Here is a 22,142-nt window from a genome sequence, read left to right as displayed (position 1 = left end):
ATCACGCACATTAGTCATTTGGACCAGACACTTGTATAGATACGATCTTTACATGGGATGCAGAGAAGAATTATTTAGTCATTGCATAAAATCGATATATGCGCAACCTATAATAATTTCTCTTGGTCCTGCTTTTACTTTACTATGTTGTGCATAGTGTGCAACTAGACCTTGTCTCGGTCACACCTTCTCACAAGTTTTGATCACGTGAGGATAACTCTACTGGAGCTTGTTATTGACACGTCATCTTTTTCTAACTGGGAACTGGGTCCACGTGTTAAATATATACGAGATTGTGCTCATATTTCTAGGTAAAAAATCACAATATAACACGTGCCCCTTATTACCTCAGCGATAAGCGATATGTAGTCGCGCTTATTACCTCAGCAATTTGGTAGGGACATTCCTAATTATTTCTGAACACACCATCTCCGAGATTGCAAGTATTGGGCTTGACTTTACGAAGAACTAGGTATCCTACTCGTAATTTACATTCCTTAACCTTCGAGCTATAATATCGACCAGTGCGTCGTTGGTATGCTAAAACTTTGAGTTGTGCTTGATTACACTTTTCTTTCAAGAGTTTGAGGTTGAGACGCTACCCGTGATCATTATCATCTATGTTGACAAAATCGCGACGAATAGAATCTGTGCCAACCTTAGCTGAAATTATAGCTTCACATCCATAAGATAGTGAGAATAGAGTTTCACCTGTAGTTGATTGTGGAGTTGTATTGTAGGACCATAACACTTGAGCCAGTTCTTCTGGCCATACCCATTTTCGTTCCTCGAGCTTTCTCTTAATCGTATGTCTTATTTGTGTTTCCAGTTAGGGACATGTGGAATCCTCATAATAAATACAACTTAAATAATTAAGGTCAAAATGAAGGCCCAATTGAAATAATTGGGCAGGATCCATAAATTATTAGTTCTTTCGGATGAAGAATAAATAACTTGTCCAGCGATATCCCATCCAGTATGAACGTTTAGAAGAGATAAAATCATGTACCTGGAAGAAATCTCTAGCAAATATCCAGAAGCTTAGTATATTTTCCTATTTATTACTAAATCACGTACGATGATGGATTACCTTCCAATAATCTCAAACAGAATATCGTATCTTTCTAAATAACAAAAGATAATAATTGACAATCAAGTAATTAATGCGTCATTAATTCCCACAAAGATAGGACATAGATTTGATAACTAATATTGTGATGTGGCACCCACATCAGCATACACAAGGCCCTCCATGGGTCGGGCTTCACTAGATAAGCCCAAATTTAATATCTTATTTGTAAACTCTCTATTAGAGAGATAGAGTTACTAATATGACCTCTAAGTACTATAAATACTCAACAAACCCTACATGCAAATAGTTCAAATTTCTTTACTCACATCCCCAAGCAAAAGAGAGAGTACTCATACTTCTTGTAATTCTTAAAGCTTTTCTAGCTTGACTTAATAATATTAACTCGTGGACTAAGACTAATTAATGCCCCAACCATGTACAAATCCAGAGTGTTTTTATTTCTTTCATTTCTAAATTATTATTCTTTGGCTATTACGTTTAAATTATTGATTTTCAATAAATTCGATAAATATTTTATTACTTTTATTAAGAGTTGAAGAAAACAACAATACTTTTGAGGATTACATACTGTAATAATGGTCCCAAACCAAATTTGATTGGCCTAAATTTTATGATTTTGCTTTTTGAGCTATATATGAAATTTTATCTAATTTATCTATCAATGAATATTTCTCTTTTCTCTCCAAAAAAAAAAAAAAATTGTTTAATTAAAAATTTATATGACATGCTTTTAAAAAAAAATAAAATTACCACATATACTATTTTTTTAACTTTTTTTTTTTTTTTTTAAATTTACAGTTTGGATTTCTAAAGTGGTTGCAGCGCTAGTTGCAATAGGAGTTTCTATGTAGAATTTCGTAAAAATAAAAAAATAAAAAATAAAAAACTGTTTTAAAGTGTAAAACTGAAAAAGCCAAAAAAAAAAAATATATGACATCTTTTTTTTTTTTTTTGAAATAAAGTAATTCATTAGATAGCAATATCCGCTATTACAATAGACTGAAGAGCAGAGGGAACATTGCTCTCAGTAAAAAGACGATCAGACCAAAAACAAGCACCGCGAGCAACACAATGTGCGGCCTTGTTAGCAGATCGTTTAACATGACAAACAGAAACATTATGTAAAATAGAAATAAGTGATTGACATTCTTGAATAAACAAACCAAAAATAGATGGAAGTGCAACCGAGCTATTAATAGCTTGAACAACAGCAATGCAGTCTGTCTCGATTAGCACATTCGCCAAGTTCCTCCTCTTCAACCAACTGAGAGCCTCCTTGACACTCAAAGCTTCGGCAACAGCTGGCTGACAAACCCCGGGATGCAGAGAAGAGCTAGCTTCGATTAGCTTCCCATGACAATCTCTAATGACCATACCCGTACCATATTGAGTCGTTGCAGCAAAAATCGCCCCATCAGTATGACATCTTTTTTAAAATCATTTAAATGGTAATTTTTTTTTGAAACTGCATTTATATGGTAATTTAAAGTATAATAATAATAATAATAATAATAATACTTTTTATAATTGTTATTGCTCATTTTTCAAAGGTTAGTTAGATTCATTATTTTAAAAGCATGGTAGTTTTATTTATTTGATTTTTAAAAAATAATAGAAAATTATTTGACCAATAAAAACCCTAAAACTGTATCTTCCTCCATAGATCTCAAAGTTCCAAGAATGGCCCAGAGCTCCGACGATTGTGAAGTCTGAGTGGGTTATAGCCGAATTGAAGCATTTGAAGTTTCTACTCAGAGTTCATTTTGCATTTCATGAGGTAGGTAAGGCATTCGAACAATTTTCAGTTTTCTTTCTTCTATTGATTCGGTTTTGGATTGTGATCACCAAGTCAAACTCAAAAAAAATAAAAAAATTCGAACGATATGTTTGATATGATGTCAAGTCTCTTGCGACAACTTCAATTGGCATAATGAGCTCCATACAGATTCTGATTGTGCTTAGAATTGAACCAAACACACACACACACATATATATATATATGTATGTATGTATGTTTTGTATTTAGCTGTAGTCTTTTTGATATGGATTTGCATTTTTGTCTTTAGCATTAGTCTCTTTGTTCTTGCAAATAAAATATAGGAGGATAAGAAACGCGAAAAATTGCGAACAGTTTTTTTTTTCCCCGCAAAGTAATTGCGAACATAGCTTGTTGAAGATGATTATTTTGACTGAAAAAGTTTGAGTTAGAAGAAGCTCTGTTTCTTTTTCCTTCCTCAAATTGAAAAAATTGACAAAAATAGCCAGTGCATTTGTCTTCTTACTAAATATTTAGTGTCATTTACGACTTAAAATCTTTGCTTATGGAAATGCTAGTGAAGTTGTTGTTACAATCCAAATCTGAGTCCCTAATTTTGTTTTATTTTTGCCTAAAAAAACAAAACTAGAATGCCACTTTTTTTTATTTGCTTTTAAAAACAAAAAAACTGTGAACCGCGCTGTCCTTTTCTTCTTCCCTATCGTTATTCCTATCTTTGTCGTCGGTGCTCAGTGCCCACCAGTGTATGCGGCTTCCATTTTTTTTTGTCGAGAGCAAATTTTTTGTTTTGTGGGTGTTTTGATTGTTTATTCTTTGTTTTGATTTATATCATCTGCAGTTATAAATTTGCTTCTTTGATTTGGTTAGGGGTAGAGATCTAGATATTTGATTAGGATTTTGGGATGTCTGAAAGATATGGCTGTGCTTTGATTGAGACCTTTGAGTTTTCACATTAGTTAAGCTGTCTTTTAGGATTGGCTCAACTTGTATAATTGATGACATCAAATTATTGCAATTTTTAGGTGATTTATTGACATTAGAAACCAAAACCTTTAGCGTATGTTCCTACTTACATACCCTTTGGTTATTGTTGCCTTATGTGGCTTTGTTTGATGATCTCATGGACCTGCTCTTGTGCTTTTGAGTGGCTATCATTTCAGTTACTTATTTAGTAGTAGTGCACTGGTAAGAGGTAATCAGAGCATCCTTTAGTTACCGAGACTTGACCATTAGGCTGTGGGTGGATTGTCTCTAACCTTATTTTGAAGGATCTATCTAATTATAGGATTATTTAGCAGTCTGATAGTCTCGTTTCTCTTTTTGGTTTGATGTTGCTTAAACTCATTCCATAAATTTTCTTTGAGTGAGAAAAATTTGACTTACCCTATCATTGCCTCTTCTATGAAGAACTGGATAGATACAAATACAATTAGTCTCTTTTATGTTTCATTATGTGTTCTCAGCCTGTAACCCCTTTTACGTTTTCCAACAAGAATTTTATGTCATGAAAATGGTGTATCCTTTAATTTGTTGTAATAGTAAATAAGAATTGCTATGAAAAAAAATTGTTTTTGCATTGACCTCACTGATCACAATTTATTTATTTTTTCTTTGTTTTGCTTCCAGATTGGCAACCAATCGCAGTTTTAGTTCTATAATTTTCAGGTTTAATAGACGGACAACACAAGATAATGTTTTTAAACATATTTTCTCATACTAAATTCAGTTTCTTAATTCAGATTCACCCTTCGGAGATAGATTTTTTTAATGCAAACCAATCAGTCCCTATTCCATCATAAATTAGGAGTTACTTTCATGATTTTAGTTACTTGATGTGAAACAATGTGTGCTGCTTCACAGAATCACAAGACATATATATGAGTATGAACTTTTCTTGTTTATTATTATGATTTTTTTCTTGGCATGAAATTGCATTTATATTGTTGCAGGATCTCATTATTAATATTATTCTAAAACTTTTTTTTTCCCTTTTCTCTTAATTTTTGGAAAAAAACTTGTGATTTCTTATCACAAATTTTTTCATCTCTGCAACTTAAGTGTTATGTAAAATTATCAACCAATTATTTGTGATTGCAAAATTATCAACCAATTGTATGTGATTTGTGATTTTTTTGCATCTTCCAAATTTTTAGCAGAGATAGATGCTGCCACGTAGGGACCATGGAATGAATAAACTTGCTTACCTTCCTTGGTTACTGCTTATCCTTTCATCACATCTTAGCTTATCTTCCATGGTTGTTGTACATCTGGATTTATAAACTTTCTTCATCTTTCTTCATTGCGGATTTGTTGTTTTATTAAAATTTACTTGTACTTTGATATGAATTTAAATAACCTTAGTCATGTTGCATAATGAATTATTTGGCATTTTGTTTTAATTATCATGCGACAACAAAATTGCTTTTGAACTTATTGCAGATTAGAGAAGTTTTATATGGTTGATGAGTTAGGAATAGTAAGTTTTGACTTTATTAATTCTTATATTATTTGATGGATTTGTGATTTGACAGTGTCGTACCAACTCAAGTAGTTATATGTGTGTAGATTTTTCTATATGCTAGTTTTATTAATACTGTGTAATCAGAAAGAGCTTGAACCAGGTTTGTATTTTTGTTAATTTTTATATTAACAACCAATCTCAATTTCAATTCTTAAAATTAAAAAATCATAAATAATGGGGGCAGGCAACCACATTTTTAAAATCACTTATTCAATTGCTAAATCCACATTTTTAATGACCATGACCATGAGGTCTAGTTTTATTCAATATAACTTTACGCTTATTTCAAAAAAAAAAAAAAATCCACATTTTTAATGGAAAGTAATTTTTCAATCACGAACCAGTCAAGAGAAAGCATTGTAGAAGATTTTGTTTTAGTTTCTGTATTCTTTAAAGGTATTTTATTATTTTCTTTACGTTTGTTAAAAATTCGTATGTGTCCTGTATCTTGTGCTTTCTTCTTCTCTTGAATGATATTGTCTTTAATAGAGATGAGTAATTGATATATGTATCTTCTTAACAGGTTCCATCAACATATGTAAGTTTCACGCTTCAATAATTGTGAAGTTTCTAATTAAATCACTTTGTTGGTGGAAACTGAGCCTTTGGGAAGTCATTTTATAATTGTAGTTAGTGGAAACGAAGATTGAGGGAGAGAGAGTGAGAGAACAAATTCACTTTTGTTTAGACAATTGGTGATGTAGATATATAAATGATCACCATAAGTGTAGTATGAAGAGGATAAAGTTTCCAAAGCGTTACTGGATTGTTATTTTGACCTTCATCTGCACGTCTGTTTGCTATATTGAACGTGTGGGCTTCTCAATTGCATATACCGTTGCAGCTGATGCTGCGGGAGTAAATCAATCTAGCAAAGGCAAAATACTTTCTACATTCTATTATGGATATGCCTGTTCACAGGTGCCTGGAGGTTGGGCAGCCCAAAAAATCGGGGGAAGGAAGGTTCTTCTTTTCTCATTTGTATTATGGTCGATGACTTGTGCATTAGTTCCACTAGATCCCAATTTAGTGGGAACCTTGGTGATTGCGCGACTGCTTGTTGGTGTGGCACAAGGGTTTATCTTCCCTTCCATTCACACAGTTCTGGCACAATGGGTTCCACCTCATGAAAGATCCAGGTCTGTTTCTCTCACAACCTCTGGCATGTATCTTGGGGCAGCTGCAGGAATGCTTTTCCTTCCAAGCCTTGTCAAATTTAGAGGTCCCCAATCGGTTTTTCTTGCTGAGGCAGCATTAGGTGGTATGTGGTCTATGCTTTGGTTCGCATATGCCAGTGACCCACCTCGTTCTGAACATCCTAAAGCCACAGCTGCTGGATTTGGGGAATCTTTGTTACCAATTAAAGGAAGCCAAAAGTTGAAAGTGGAGAATGGAGGAAATTCCGCTAGAAATTCCAAGATCCCATGGAAGAGAATTATCCTTAGCTTGCCAGTTTGGGCAATTGTGGTAAATAATTTCACCTTCCACTATGCCTTATATGTTTTGATGAATTGGCTGCCCACTTACTTTGAATTAGGTCTCAAACTTAGCCTTCAAGAGATGGGTTCTTCCAAGATGATGCCTTATCTCAACATGTTTTTATTCTCTAATATTGGTGGTATGTTAGCAGACCACTTTGTCACTAAGAGAATCTTGTCCGTGACCAACACCCGAAAATTCTTGAATACCATAGGGTTTGTAGTTGCTTCTCTTGCTTTGATGGCGATTCCTATGTTTAGAACGTCTAATGGAGCTGTACTATGTTCTTCTGTGGCGCTTGGTTTCTTAGCTCTCGGGAGAGCTGGTTTTGCTGTGAATCACATGGACATTGCGCCAAGATATGCAGGTATAGTGATGGGAGTTTCAAATACTGCTGGAACATTAGCTGGAATTATTGGAGTTGATTTAAGTGGCAAGCTATTGGAAGCAGCCAAAAGTATCGATTCAGATCTTTCGAGTCCGGAAAGTTGGAGAATGGTGTTTTTTATACCAGGGTTACTCTGCATTCTAAGTTCTGTTGTGTTCGTACTATTCTCTACAGGGGAAAGGGTTTTTGACTGAGCTTAAGTATGTTACATGCAAAGCCTCTCACTTTTGAAAGGTGATTTTATCACTTTGGGTTATTGATATAACTTAAAGTAATCGGCATAAAAGTTGGTGGCTATAAAAGAGAATTCTTCATTCTTTGATACATTTTGCTGCATTATTTTGTATCTCACAATACCAAGGGTTTGTAGGATTTGGAACATGTAATATTCTTTCTTTTTTTCTTTTTGTGAAATGTTAAGCTTGTAATTTAATTTATTTGACCACACTGAAAATAAATTATTTCCCTAAATGCATAGTTACATGTAGGATTTGGAACATGTAATTTATTAGGACTCTAGTTGTATGATTACCAAGACCTCTGTTTAGTGGACCATAATCACATTTTATAATTACCCATGCTTTTATAGTCCACATTTTCATGGCATATGTGACTTGATATTGTGCTGAACAATACTATTGTTTAATTGAATAATGTAAGGTTTTGATGGTATATAACATATGATATATTTTAGGTAAAAAAATATGAATGCATCTTTTTCTTTCTATATTATGAAAGCTGTAAAAACTTTATGCAGAAATCAAAGGAAAAATATCGAAGGAGTGGCTTGACAACAAAAAATTGAGCAACATAGCCAGCCAGCATAGTTTTAGTACCTGAGAATATTTACAATATACCACAACATAAAAGGAACATTAGCTCTTTAATTCTTGAATGGATAACTAAAATTGAAATTCCAAAACCTTGTGGTGAATAAATTATGTAAAGGAAAGTGAGTAGCTTAGAGCTAGGAGTGTATTAGCTAGGACAACATGAGGAAGAGAAATGGATTTGAATTCTTCAAATTCTCCAGATTCAAAACTCTTTGCTAAGCCATCTTAAACAAGACAACAATTTGAAATTGAGATGCATATACAAGGCTTAAAATCACTTTGTATACATGACTCATGATGATATGATAATAAATTATCATAAAGTTCAGCTGCACAAAATTAACCCAGTTCAACATGAAGTGCAATAAGGAGAGTGGTAAAATATTAATACTTTTACATTCTAAACTAAAATACAAATTCAAATTTCGTTTCAATATTTGATTATTGCCTGGATTGAATATTTATATATAAACATTTAAAAGTAAAAAGAGTCAGCATCAAAGGTGTCGTGGTGTAGTTGGTTATCACGTCAGTCTAACACACTGAAGGTCTCCGGTTCGAACCCGGGCGACGCCATTTTAGTCTTTTTAATCTTTCTTTCTTTTCATTCAATTTTAAGACCATTGCTTTTCCTCTGTACTCACATGTTCTATTATATATACATAAAATTGTAAGTTATATAATTACATATTATTTCTTATTTATAATTATCAAGGTTTATATTTTTTTTTTTATATGTTTATATGTTTTGATTTTTTTTTTTCAAAAAAAAATACTTGTAATAATTTAAGCATTTTAGCTGCTAATATTTCTGTTATATTATGACTATATACCTTCCATTAATGTTAGGGAAATTTGAATTTTCATACTTACAATACCTTAAAATTATTTCCCTAAATGCATAGTTATTAAAATTGGTCATATATGACTACACTGTTAATTTCCCAAAAATACCCCTCACATTTGAAATCCCTAAACTCAAGCCTCTCTCCCGACCACGAAAGCACCACACCCACATCCCACCACCACCCGAAACCCCCATCGGAGCAACCCCAGTTCGACCCCAACCCGAAACCCCACACCCGCCGTCATTAATGCCTATCCCTCAAGCTAGCAATCCTTACTTATGTAAACCTTTAATTACGACATAATAATGTATTATATGTTGGAAATAATTAACAACCGAGGGCCCAAATTTATGAATTTTAATTACTGATTCGTATTGCTGTAGCAAAGTTTCGCTGCCTACATCGTTCATGTCACTGTATATATATATATATATATATATATATAACCTAGTTAAAACACATAAAATAATATTGATATTGAAATTGAAACTGAATCACTACCAGTAAAAAATTAAAATGCATATACATAAAAGATAATATGTATATAAATATATTTGTATATATACCAATTCTCGAGCCAAGAAATGTTGTACAAGTCTCCCAAACAGGTATCGTACTCCTGAGGAGCATCAAAATTAGGACAATATTCAGCCCAACTATCCTCAGTTGCATTTGTTGCAGTCGTTGCATAAACATCGGATCCCAAAAGAAACTAAACACCATCGGACCCCATAGCATCGGACCATCGGACTGGACCCATCGGGACCATTGGACCGGACACATCGGGACCATCGGACCGGACCCATCGGGACCATCGGACCGACCCCATCGGACTGTCTTCTTCTCCAAAAAAATTTCGGTTCGGCGTGGATCTACCTTTGACATGGTTTCGGTTCGCGCGTGGATCTCCGGTGGTGTTCGGCCGATTTTCGTGGTTCGCCGTGCGTGGTGGATCGGCGTGCGTGGTGATCGGCGTGGGTGGTGAACGTCGTGCGTGGGTGGTTCGAGGAGGAAGAGAGGGATAGGCGTTGATGACGGTGGGCGTGGGGTTTCGGGTTGGGTCGGAGGGGTTGGGGTCGGACTGGGGTTGCTCCGATGGGGGTTTCGGGTGGTGGTGGGATGTGGGTGTGGTGCTTTCGTGGTCGGCAGAGAGGAAGAGAGAGGCTTGAGTTTAGGGATTTCAAATGTGAGGGGTATTTTTGGGAAATTAACAATGTGGTCATATATGACCAATTTTAATAATTATGCATTTAGAGAAATAATTTGAGGGTATTATAAGTATGAAAATTCAAATTTCTCTAATGTTATTATGTTACCATTTCCTTGCTCGAATGGCTAAAATATTGCTCTGCTCCAATATATTAGTCTTTTTTGTTAATGTGGTTGAGCAACTCAGCAACTCTAGTCGACTAAGCATTTTTACAATTATCATTACTAATTTTAAAGGAAAAAAACAAAAGGCATAAAAGTGGGTTGGTGACCTAGTAGATGACTTCATATTTATATCAAAAAGTACTTCATATCTATCTAATGATGAAAAATTGAATATTTAGTCTATAAATGGGTCTGAATTCTGATCAATCAAATATTTTGCACTTATCTTCAGGCTGAATTTAGTGAACCCATATTAGATTTAATTATATCATTCCCACTACAGAATATATTTCAAACAAATAAGAAAATATGTTAAAGCTAATGACCTGAGAAAGTGGAACATATTATTAATTAGAGTCACTACTATAAGTAGACCTAGTTTTCGACTACATTCATGTTTTGATGATGAGACAACTAAACAAACAGATCAAATCTATATACATACTAATCTTCAATGATAGTTGTTTCTCTTCAAGTAAATATGAGAAATTAGAGGTTGTCCTGTTTGGCATCTTTTAACTAAAAAAATAAATTTTTGTATCCATGCGTAGTCTAAAAGTTAGATTGTTGGTCTGAAATTTAAATGAAAAATTTAGATATGTTGTGCAAAATTCTGGTTTTTTAACTTAATGAACCTAATACTATTAAACTACTTTATTTCAACACATTACAAAATATTAATTAATAATCTTAATTCTTAAAGGGAAATTTGATTTTCTATTCTTAAAAAATTCTAAAATTATATCCCTAAACCTAAATGTTATAGCATAGGCAATATATGACTACTTTTGCTTTATTCCTATAATACCCCTCACATTTGAACCAAAGCAATTCTCTCTCTCTCTCTCTCGGCCAAAACACCTCCACCACCTCCTGCACCACCTCCTGCACCACCCAGCCCCCTCTCTCTCTTCGTCTCTCTCGGACCCGAAGGCTTAACCCACCCAGCCCCCTCTCTCCGTCGCGAAGCCTCAACCCCGAAGCCTCAACCGACGGTGACGGCGCACGGCGCACCGGCCCCCATAGCCCCCCTCTCTCCGTCACGAAGCCTCAACCCCGAAGCCTCAACCGACGGTGACGGCGCACCAGCCCCTCTCTCTCTTTGTCTCTGTCAAACTGAAAAAAAAAAAAAAAAAAAAAAAACTTCCAAAGTGGTCCGATGGTCTCCACCATCGACCCCATGGTCCGACCATCTGACCCAAACTCCCCCTCTCTCTCTTTGTCTTTGTCAAACTCGAAAAAAAAAAAAAAAAAAAAATTCGGTCCGATGGCTCGGACCATGGGGTCCGACCAATCGGACCCATGGTCCGACCAATCGACCCATGGTCCGACCATCTGACCCAACTCCTCTTTCTTCGTCTCTCTCAAACTTAAAAAAAAAAAAATAAAAAAAATAAAAAAATCTCAAGTGGTTCAAATGTGAGGGGTATTATGGGGATAAAGCAAAAATAATCATAGGAATATAATTTTAAAATTTTTTAAGCATAAAAAATCAAATTTTCCTTCTTAAACATTTAAATATATTTTTGTAAATTCTTATCAAATTTTATAAACTAAGAATTATAGAAATTTCTGTGAAAGAAATCTCTCCAAAAATAAGCGTATGCTACTAAATATGGAGAACACACGGTATTCTTTAGTAAAAGGCGAAAGAATAGTTCGCTTTGTGTTCACCACGTAGCTCCGTGAACTTTACCATAAGATTATTATCTTCTTTTATAACTACTGTTCAAGAAGTACAAGTTGTGTATAAGAAATGTGGGACAAAATTAACTTCATGAGAATAGGACAACCAAAAAATCCCAACTTAGTTCGAGAACGCATTGGTGTTAACTCTACATCCAAATATCATTTCAGAGTTACTATAATTACCTTTTGGCCTGTCGTGATTGAGTAAGCATGAAAAATGTATCGCTCAATACAATCATAGGACTCAGACATAGCAACTCAAGCATTATTTTACCCCAACTTCAACATTATTTTCTCCACAAACTTTCACTCAACTCGATCATAGGACTCAAACATATCTAATTTCAAGCAGATTTTACTACCATTGTCAAACTATACAGTGTTTTCCTTTGAACCTAATAATTGCATTGTTGTGAATCAATTTGTCGCTCACAAAAGCACATGGAAAAGCAAAGATTGCCATCCCCATCGTTGGTTTCAGTCTTTTGCAAAGACATTTCGAGACTATCGATCTTGTAACGCCCTGACTCTCAGGGACGCCACGTGTGTGTTTTTTCAAACATATTTCATACTAATCTATTAGTTTAGGAAAAGTGTGGTTTAAATTAAAATCCTTTCCAGATTTTAAATTACAATAAAACTTCCATACAAAGTACCAGTATAATATAGGGATCCCCTGTTTATATATAAAAAATTCTTCCATAACAAATTTACAAAACTGCTATTATAAAATCAAGGTTACATTTTCAAATATAGAAAAAGGGGTCGATCCTGCTTCTCGGAAGCCAAGTCACCATGACTGATATGTACATCGCTGGGAGACCTCTGACTCATGGCCGAACACAGCTTCTATCCTCCTTACCTGCACCACGGAGTACCCGTGAGTCACAATGACTCAGCAAGAAAAGCTACTAGATAGAAATCATGGAAAGTGCTAGCAGTTTTCATTACTATATAATATACATACTAATAGGTCATTACATATTCAACATGCATGTATATATAACTTAACGCCTATGTGATCACATTTATTACATAATTAAGAATATTTATAACTATTCATAATCAACAATCTCAACTTTTCACTAAACATACATTCGTTCAATACATAGCCACATAATATCAGTGCTTCGTAAAGCACCCTAATCATATATTATTATAAACACTCAATTTTCAGTGCTTTATAAAGCACTCAAATTTACACATTATTATAATCACATAATCTTAGTGCTTCATAAAGCACTCTTACCACTCGTTATCAACGAGCTATGTATGTCACTATCGTTTTCCGATAAAGCAAATGATAAGTAAGAAATCTACTCGCAGTTTCAACGAGTAATTACTCATAACGGTAATGACCGTATCTTTTATTCATTTACAATAACGATAATGACCATGTCTTTTTCCCGATCATAATCGAGTCACAAACGATCATAATCGTTTCTCATCACAACCTCGACCACAGTCGAGTCACACATTTACATATCATTAATCACAATCTTAATTGAGACACTAACGATTATAATCGTTTCTTATATAACTATTTAGTGGTGCATAAATTTTTCTTACCTCAGTCCAGAAATTAAGCGTGCATGCCGACCTAAGTGAAAACAAAGTTTGACGATCTCGGGTCTTGTGTCATGACAACAACATTCAATAAATACCTTAAATCAATAATCCGAGAATAATCCTAATTCCCATAACCGGTAAATCTTAACTTCTATTAGCTCCAAAATAAGTTTTACAACTTTTAAACAATCTACACCAAATACAAAAATGGTATAACTTTCTTATATTTTATCATACTTTTATATATACAAGAAGTGCCTCAAAAACCATTATAAATTTATAATAACAACAAGAATTTCACTTCACAAAAGTTAAGTATGGTCCTAAAAAAAGAGCTAAGTGGGCCAATTCATTATATTTCGTTCATTGCAAGAATAATAGAGACAGTATAATTAGTTACATCAATTAATACTTACTTATCATTTATAATGCAAAAAAAGTGATTTTGAGTACATATAAAGCACCTACCTCTCTTGCTCCAAATTGGCCTTCACTATGTCATTTAATAATTAGTATCTGCTTTGGATTTAATGAGCTCATTCTTCATCAATAAATATATATTTTTAAAAATAAATTAAATTTATAACTCTACGTTTGGTGCAACCAATCCAATACATAGGATAGGAATATAACACATAATTTTGTTTAAACTAAAGAAAAAAAATACTTGAAAAGCAAGAAATGAAATGTTAATTAATTAAGTTAATAGATGATATGGAAAGGTGTTTAAAGACAAAATAATTTTGAATTTGAACAAAGGAATGAAGATGCAATATTTGGTTATAGAAAAAGAAAGTGTGTTCTTGTAATCAATCAATAAACATTATATATACACTAAATGCTTTGTTTTACTTTCTAGTAGTGAGAAACAGATATATAATATATGTTGTTATTATACCAATCATGGCAAAATTTATTCAATAATATTATTACGTGTTGAGAGAGGGGGTATAATTGATTAAAGAATTGTTATTAGACATTAATAGAACTCAATACTTTCTATAGATGTCGTTTTATGATTGGTTAACAATATTCTTTAAAATCTATTTCTTTAAGTTATATTAGACTGAATACTTAATTATACTAATAATGATATGACACTGAGAAAAGTGCTAAATACCAATAGTAATGATATGACACTGAGAAAAGTGCTAAATACCAATAGTATCTTTTAGCAAAATCCAATCAAAATGGTTGTTCTTTATTCTTTTGTGTCTGTCATGGGGGAGGCAATCTCTCTAGGAGGGTATCATAATGGCCTATATTTATGGGTATTGTTTTATTTTGAGTATTTCAATGAATTATTCTTTAAGGTTATTATAATTATGAAGATTATCAATAGCATGTAGTGTCCCTTTGAGCTGTGAAATTGTATGGGTATACACATGGTTACCATGATTTTGGTGAGAATTAATGATGAGGATTAGTTTCATGATAACTTAATTAATATAATAGACAAAACCAAAAAGAACAAAGTAAAGAACAATCATAGTCACATGTCCTTTGAGTTGAGCCTTCTTTCATTTTATCCATTTGTCAGGTTGTCATTTCTGTTATTTGTCCATTTTCTATTTTATTGTACATGTATATTTATGTTGGCTTGAAATAAAAATAAATGACTCTACTTTTGGTTCTTTAACGTTATAGACTCAATAATAATAATAATTCAACTTTGGGATGTGGTTTCTTCTTTGTTTGTCCAATAACATTTGATTGCTCCTTTCATTTAAATATATAGCTAGCTAGGACACACCTATTCCCAAAAAGATAAATAAATATGTATTGGAGATATAATTTCATTATAAAAATTAAGGGTTGGCATTGTTTTTCTGTTTTTTGTTTTATAAATTTTATTTTAAAAAATAAAAATAAAAAATAATTTTTGAAAATTTAAAACTTAAGACGAGTTTGCTTAATGGTTTTAAAATTAGTTTTTTTTTAACAAAAAATAAAATAAAAAATACCCTGCAACACCGATATGAACTTGAACTTGACCCGACCACAACCAGTGACTTCTACCAGGCCCTAGACCAGACTCGGATCTCGCCCTCAGACTCGACCTCAATCACAATTCTGAGCCCAATCCTGACCTCGACCCTAAACCTCGGACCCGTACTAGGTCTCAGAATTTGAATCCGACTCCGAATCCCAACCTCAAGCTCGAACCCCAAACACGGTCCCGACCTTAGTGCCAAACCTAGACCTCGACCGTAACCCGAAAAAATAATATAAGACAATGAATGAGGATAGAGAAAAAAGAAAACACTAAAAGATATCATTTCTCATTTATGCACACATACAATGCATAAATATGCTTATTTTACAAATTTGATATCTTGCTTTTAATAATACTTATCACAATTATTAAAAAAATTATAATACTTAAAAGAGTATATTATAATTTACAATCATATATATTTACTATTCCAGACTCAAATTTAATCAATATAATTATTAAACTGCATTCATTCAAGTTGAATAAATTTTTAATTCAAACTTAATTATTAAATATATAATGTTAAATAAATTATTTATATTGATAAAATTTAACTGTAGAATATCAAATATATATAATTTTTAATTACAGAATACTAAATTAGTATTAAAAGAATATTAAATATTAAATATTTCATTTAAAGGAGTATTAAGAAAAATTCAATTTAAAAAAAAAAAGACTACAACCAAAAAAGGATTAATTATAGTTATCCTGCGAAAAACTAATTTTGACATATTTGTATGAAAAAAAATGTATAGTTGTTAGATGAGAGAGATTGAGAAAAGAAAAAAAGTTGTGGTGCATAGGCAGAGCACATGCGCATTTCTTTTGTTTATGATTTCTTTTATGGATTATCACCAGCAACGAATAAAGACAAAATATTTTTATGGTCCCACCCCTTCTCTATAAATATATAAGCATTGTTATAAGGCACTAATGCTATGGCACTAAATGGCCGCCTTTTCAAACACCTTCTTTACACGTCAAGTCATGAATGCATTAGCGATACTCCCTAAAAACTATTATATTAAACTATATGAGACCCGATACTTAGTTGGACCAATAGTGATATTAATACATAGAAATGTACTAGCCACCATTAGTACCCTTTAGCATTTCTCTAAATATATATAGCTACACTTCTATATACTAGAAGAAAGTTACGTGCAAGGCACGTATATTTAGTTTTATGTTATGTGTTCTATAATTTAATTAAGAAAGATTCAATAAATAATCATATAATTTAAAATGATTTAAAAACTAATTTTAATTAGTGTGTGGGGTTATTTAAAAATCAATAGTGAAAAGTCAAATTTAAAATTTGCAGAAAGAGAAGAGGAGAATGGAGATTAGCTTGAAATATATTTAAAAAATAATAATGCTACACACTTACTATGGACACTTAACTCGAGCCGGTAATAATAAAATTATAAAGAATAAGGGTAGTAGGCATATAACTGGACATATGAAAGAAAGAATATAAAAAACAAGAAATATGATAGCTTCCAAATAATATTATAACAAAGCAATGCTCTCCAAATTTATCTTATAATATCATTCTTCTCTTGAAGCCTCTCATCAATCTCATAGCACTCTATGATAGATTCAACAAAATATATGTGTTTATGTATATTTATTTTGAGCAAATCAGTAAACATATATTTTCAACAAATTAACCCGATAAACTCAAGATCCACATATATATAGCTAAGTATTCAAATACAATTGTAAAATCTAAACTTAAAACAAAATCAAATGGACAATTCATGCTCAACTAATAAAGCTATATATATATACTGTTATGATTACATCAATCCAAATATTCTTACTTGCTATAACCGAATTATAAAAATTAAAAAGTATAATTTGAGATATATAGACTAAAATCATCCAAATAAACAAATAAATTAGTTACACATAGAATTATAAATGATACTTTTTTTAGAGTGTGTTTGAAGCTTATGTGAAATTTTTTAGATCTCTTCACTACTATTTTTTATCTCTATTTTTTTTTTGTATAAATATATATGTATATAGAAAATTTATATTAAAAAAATGAAAAATATACGTACATATATTTTATTGTTGTTAATTAAATTCAAAATAGTATAGTAATAGAGAAAATTTAGAAATTAGATTTTTATTATGAATTTTTATTTATTTAAAATAATTAACTTTAATAAAAAAAATAGAAAAAATGAGAACGTACAAGATTATGTATATATATTTTATTGGTTTTAATTAACTTCAAAATAGGATAGTAAATTTATGGTTTAAATAATATCACATGAGAAAAATATATAATATTGTATATATATAAATAATATCAGTTCAAATATCAAATATCAGTTTAAATTTTTATTTTATTATTTTATTATATATAAATAATATTTTATTATTTTATTAAATATAATTAAAAAGTCACACCCATGAATTTCTCATAAACCAAGAATTTAGTTATATAGGCACACTTTATATAGAATAGATATATATATATATATATCTAGTATCTATATTCAATTATATTGGAATGTAAATTTGAGTTTGTATGTTTCATATTATACACCATAATAAAAATTAATAGGCATTGGAAATTTTGAGTTTCTATCCTTTGTGTGTAAGCTTTTTAATTCAAAAAAGTCCACTAAATAATAACACAAAAATATGTACTAAAAATATATTTTTTATAATATTTTTTATTTTTTTTTTATTCTCTTTCTCTTTCTAACTCTCTCGTCTCTCATTCGTAAACCAGAAAAGCTCACTCATTTCTCTTATGACGACTCATTTGCATTTTGTCGTCCTTAAAACCTAGGTCCCTGAAACCTCACCCCCTTCCTTTATGCCATCCATGAAACTAGACCACTAAAACCTTGAAACCCAAATCTCGGAAGTGTCTAGTCATACAACCATTGAAGAGAATATTCACTTTTGCAATTGCACAACCATCATTGCCACCTCCATTGCACATCGACGATCAATAGAATTGATTTTGAGTGTGTTTGTGAAATCTGTCTTTTTTTTAACATTTTTTTACGTTTAGACTTTATAGGTTCGATACAATCTCGACGAGCTTGATATATACTAGATGGAGCTTTCATTCGAGGAATGAAGATGAACTTAATGGGTTTTCGAAGAAAGCTCTGTGGTATAGTACTCCAAATGAAAAAATCTACATAAGTTGTGGAAAGTTAGCTGTCTCCCATAAGTGTGTTCCCGGATAGCTAACTTGTCCATCTGGAAGAAATCTCATAGAATGATAGTTGTCATCCGGAGAGAGTTCGCAGATGACTATCATGTCCACTCCGAGTGTAGTCTTTAAGAAAGCTAGTCCTCCTCCGGGAGGGAGTTCTGGATAGTTGACTCCAGCTGGCTCTTTTCCTATTCGGGAAGTCCCTTCAGCATACACTTTTCAAGCCTTTTTCCTGGAAGCGTATGTCTCATCCAGAAGCACCTTGTCTTGTGCTAACATGGAGATTCTGTTACAAGGAACTTGTTGAGTTTCTTAAGTTGTAACTAACTTAACAACCTATCAGTTGCAGCCACCGATCTTAGGATCTTTATCCTGAGCCTATAAATACCACCAACACTTATCATTTTGAGGAAGCTGGATTAAGACAAGTTTCGACAGGTGGTCTTGAGAGAGAAAAATTGAGAGGTAGATAGAGAGATTTGGTTTGGGTTATGTATGAAGAATCTTCTGTAGATGAAGAATATTCTTGAGTAAGAATGTAAGAGTTGGAATACTTTGAGAGAATCCAATAGAGAATCGATCTCGCCTGCTGCCCATCTCAACTTGGTATATTGGCCACACATTATCCACACTATTGTCCATCTCATCAACCGCACTCCATCTCGCCTATTAGAGTTCAAGTCTCCCTTCGAACTACTCAACAAAATTTCACCACAATACTCTCACCTTCGGGTATTTGGATGTCTTGCTTACGCCTCAACACTTCTCCCAACAAGACACAAGTTCTCTCCTCGAGCTTCCCTTTGTGTCTTCTTGGGCTATCCAAATGGCATGAAGGCTTACAACCTCTTAGATATCCAAACAAACAAAATTTTTCATTCCTGAGATGTCGTGTTTCATGAGACCATCTTCCCCTTAAAAACTAGCAACAACATACAAAATCCATATGTGGATTCTCTACTTCCCAAAATACCATCACCTTGTCCCTATGCCACTACTACCAATCCCCCATCCACAACATCCCCCACCCCCCATCCAAGACACCTACTACCCCCCATAATAATGACCCCCCACCAATGTCGAACACATTCCTGGTTCTTCCACCAGCAACAATGAAACTCCACCTGACTTTCCAGCTTCAACTGAGCAAACACTCTCCAAGTTTGGACAAAAAATAACCAAACCCAATTACTTGGACAGCTACACATGCTCCACAAATCACTCCATAAACTAGTTTCTATCTTATGATAGATTAACTGATGCTTTTCGGGCTGCCATTTTGGTTGCTCACATTCTCCCTGAGTCAACCTGCTATAAATAAGCTTCTGCATAAAAAAAATGGCTTGATGCCATGGACAATGAGCTAACTGCTCTCGAACAACAAAACACTTGGATTGTTGTCCCCTACCCTTGGCCAACATGTTATATGCAATAAATGAGTTTACAAATACAAATATGGGGCTGTCATACGATGCAAAGCATGCCTTGTTGCAAAAGGATACTCCCAAAAACTAGGTGTCGATTATCTCGACACATTTGCTTTCGTGGCCAAGTTTAACACATTAAAAATATTATTAGCCTTGGCAGCAATAAAAAATTGGTCTCTCCATACACTTGATATCAATAACACCTTTTTCCATGGCAATTTGCATAAGGACGTTTACATGTCCCTACCCCAAGGGTACAAACCAAAAGAGCCAATCCCTCCTAATACCGTTTGCAAGCTTAACAAAAGTCTATATGGCCTCAAGCAAGCCTCTCGCAAATGGTTTGTCAAAATTAGTTCCACTCTTATTGCACCTGGCTTCAAATAGTCCCGCTCGGACCATTCCTTGTTCATTAAAAATAAAAATAATATTTTTTTGCAGTCTTAATTTACGTTGATGACATAGTCATTGCCACCAACAATGATGCAGCTGTCACTGCGTTTAAACAACACCTAAATTCCATCTTCAAACTCAAAGACCTCGGCCCCCTTAAATTTTTCCTTGGTCTTGAAATTGTAAGATCTCAAACTGGTATCTTAGTGTCTCAACGACCCTTCGCCCTACAACTCTTGCAAGATACCAGTTTTTTGGGTACTAAACCTGCCTCCACTCCAATGGAGCCTAACAATAAACTCAGCAGTGATTTGGGTGAAATTCTTCCAAACCCCACTTCTTATCGAAGTTTAATAGGCAAACTCATCTACCTAACAATCACTCGGCCTGATATAACCTTTGTAGTAAACAAACTTAGTCAATTCATGACTACACCTCGACTTCCCCATCTTCATGCTGCACACAGTGTGCTCCAATACATCAAAGGCACACCAGGCCAAGGATTATTCTTCTACTCCAACACCCCTCCCCACCTCACTGCCTATACTGCATCTGATATCCCTGATCACAGCATCTCCCTTAAAGTGTTCTCTAATGCGGACTGGGGCACCTGCCCCGACACTCGAAGATCAATCACGGGCTACAACGTCTTCTTAGGTGATTCTCTCATATCATGGAAATTAAAGAAACAAGCAATTGTCTCTCGTTCCTCTGCAGAAGCCAAATATCGCGCAATGGCCAATGCCACATGCGAGGTCACTTGGATCACGGCTCTCCTCCAAGACTTCCCCATCACTCATCGTCTTCATGCAAATCTCTACTGTAACAATGCTGCGGCTATCCACATATCTGAGAATCCTGTATTCCACGAACGCACCAAGCACGTAGAAATCGATTGTCACATAGTTCGCTCCAAGCTCCAAGCTCCAAGTTGGGACACTCAAACTGCTCTATGTCTATACAAAACTCAACATTGCCGACTTGCTCACCAAACATCTGCATCCCTCTCAGTTCAACAATTTATTATCCAAAATGAATGTAAAAAACATTTATATATCATATTGAAGGGAGTATCAGACAAAAAATATATTCAGTTAGTTAGGTAATTCAATTAGCTAGTTCCAACTAACTCCTACCACTTAGACATGACTATATAAAGAGGATTACTTCCTCTTCCTCTGTATATATTCTTTTACAATAATAAAGAAATTATTGTTTCATTTCTGTTATTTGTGAGTGTAAGAAGCATATAATATACATAATATATTGTGCTGAGGTTTATTTTTTATCATTAGCTTAATTTATGACTACATTTTTACTAATAAAATCATTATAAACATCATCATATTCATCGCTACGTACAGTGAGAGTTGGTTTTGCAATATTAATTAATTAATTACGCAATTCCCTCTCTTTTCACTACATATTACAAAATAAGAGTTATTGCTTTTACACTTGTAAAATTAATGTTTATAAAATATATATTTATATTAATATTAGGATTATCTGAATTAATAATATTAATTTCACTTGTGAGGGGTGACGGTAGATCATTGTGTTAA

General features: G+C 33.3%; 2 protein-coding genes and 2 non-coding genes across 5 annotated transcripts; 3 read left to right on the top strand and 1 right to left on the bottom strand.

Annotated features, from left to right (window-relative positions):
* The first annotated feature begins 2,630 nt into the window (after positions 1-2,630).
* LOC115722682 (probable anion transporter 5) lies at positions 2,631-7,864 on the top strand. 2 transcript variants are annotated; one of them, XM_030651949.2, is made up of 2 exons: positions 2,631-2,870; positions 5,915-7,864. In XM_030651949.2, the coding sequence occupies exon 2, from the start codon at positions 6,124-6,126 to the stop codon at positions 7,450-7,452; it is 1,329 nt and encodes a 442-aa protein (XP_030507809.1). In that variant the 5' UTR covers positions 2,631-2,870; positions 5,915-6,123; the 3' UTR covers positions 7,453-7,864. The 2 variants fall into 2 exon arrangements, with proteins under 2 accessions (XP_030507809.1, XP_030507808.1); XM_030651948.2 differs by having other exon boundaries at positions 2,687-2,874.
* A 729-nt stretch (positions 7,865-8,593) lies between these two features.
* Positions 8,594-8,667, top strand: TRNAV-AAC (transfer RNA valine (anticodon AAC)). The gene has a single exon. It is a non-coding gene; the product is annotated as a tRNA-Val (tRNA).
* Positions 8,668-11,879: 3,212 nt separating this feature from the next.
* On the bottom strand, positions 11,880-11,996 carry LOC115724248 (U5 spliceosomal RNA). Its single transcript, XR_004013048.1, has one exon. It is a non-coding gene; the product is annotated as a U5 spliceosomal RNA (small nuclear RNA).
* Positions 11,997-20,398: 8,402 nt separating this feature from the next.
* Positions 20,399-21,686, top strand: LOC133031179 (uncharacterized mitochondrial protein AtMg00810-like). Its single transcript, XM_061104617.1, has 2 exons — positions 20,399-20,528; positions 20,629-21,686. The coding sequence occupies exons 1-2, from the start codon at positions 20,399-20,401 to the stop codon at positions 21,684-21,686; spliced, it is 1,188 nt and encodes a 395-aa protein (XP_060960600.1).
* The last annotated feature ends 456 nt before the right edge of the window (positions 21,687-22,142 follow it).

The sequence above is a fragment of the Cannabis sativa genome, chromosome 9, assembly GCF_029168945.1.
Source record: "Cannabis sativa cultivar Pink pepper isolate KNU-18-1 chromosome 9, ASM2916894v1, whole genome shotgun sequence".
NCBI lineage: Eukaryota > Viridiplantae > Streptophyta > Magnoliopsida > Rosales > Cannabaceae > Cannabis > Cannabis sativa.
The sequence above is the reverse complement of the archived record's forward strand: the minus strand, read 5'-3'. Positions and strand labels throughout refer to the sequence as shown.

What these genes read in the sequence shown, in the direction of transcription:
- LOC133031179 (XM_061104617.1), top strand. Translation starts at nt 20,399, where the DNA reads ATGGCAATTTGCATAAGGACGTTTACATGTCCCTACCCCAAGGGTACA. An exon ending in AAGCAAGCCTCTCGCAAATG is followed by an intron (nt 20,529 to 20,628) that starts GTTTGTCAAAAT and finishes ATTTTTTTGCAG; the next exon opens with TCTTAATTTACGTTGATGAC.
- LOC115722682 (XM_030651949.2), top strand. Translation starts at nt 6,124, where the DNA reads ATGAAGAGGATAAAGTTTCCAAAGCGTTACTGGATTGTTATTTTGACC.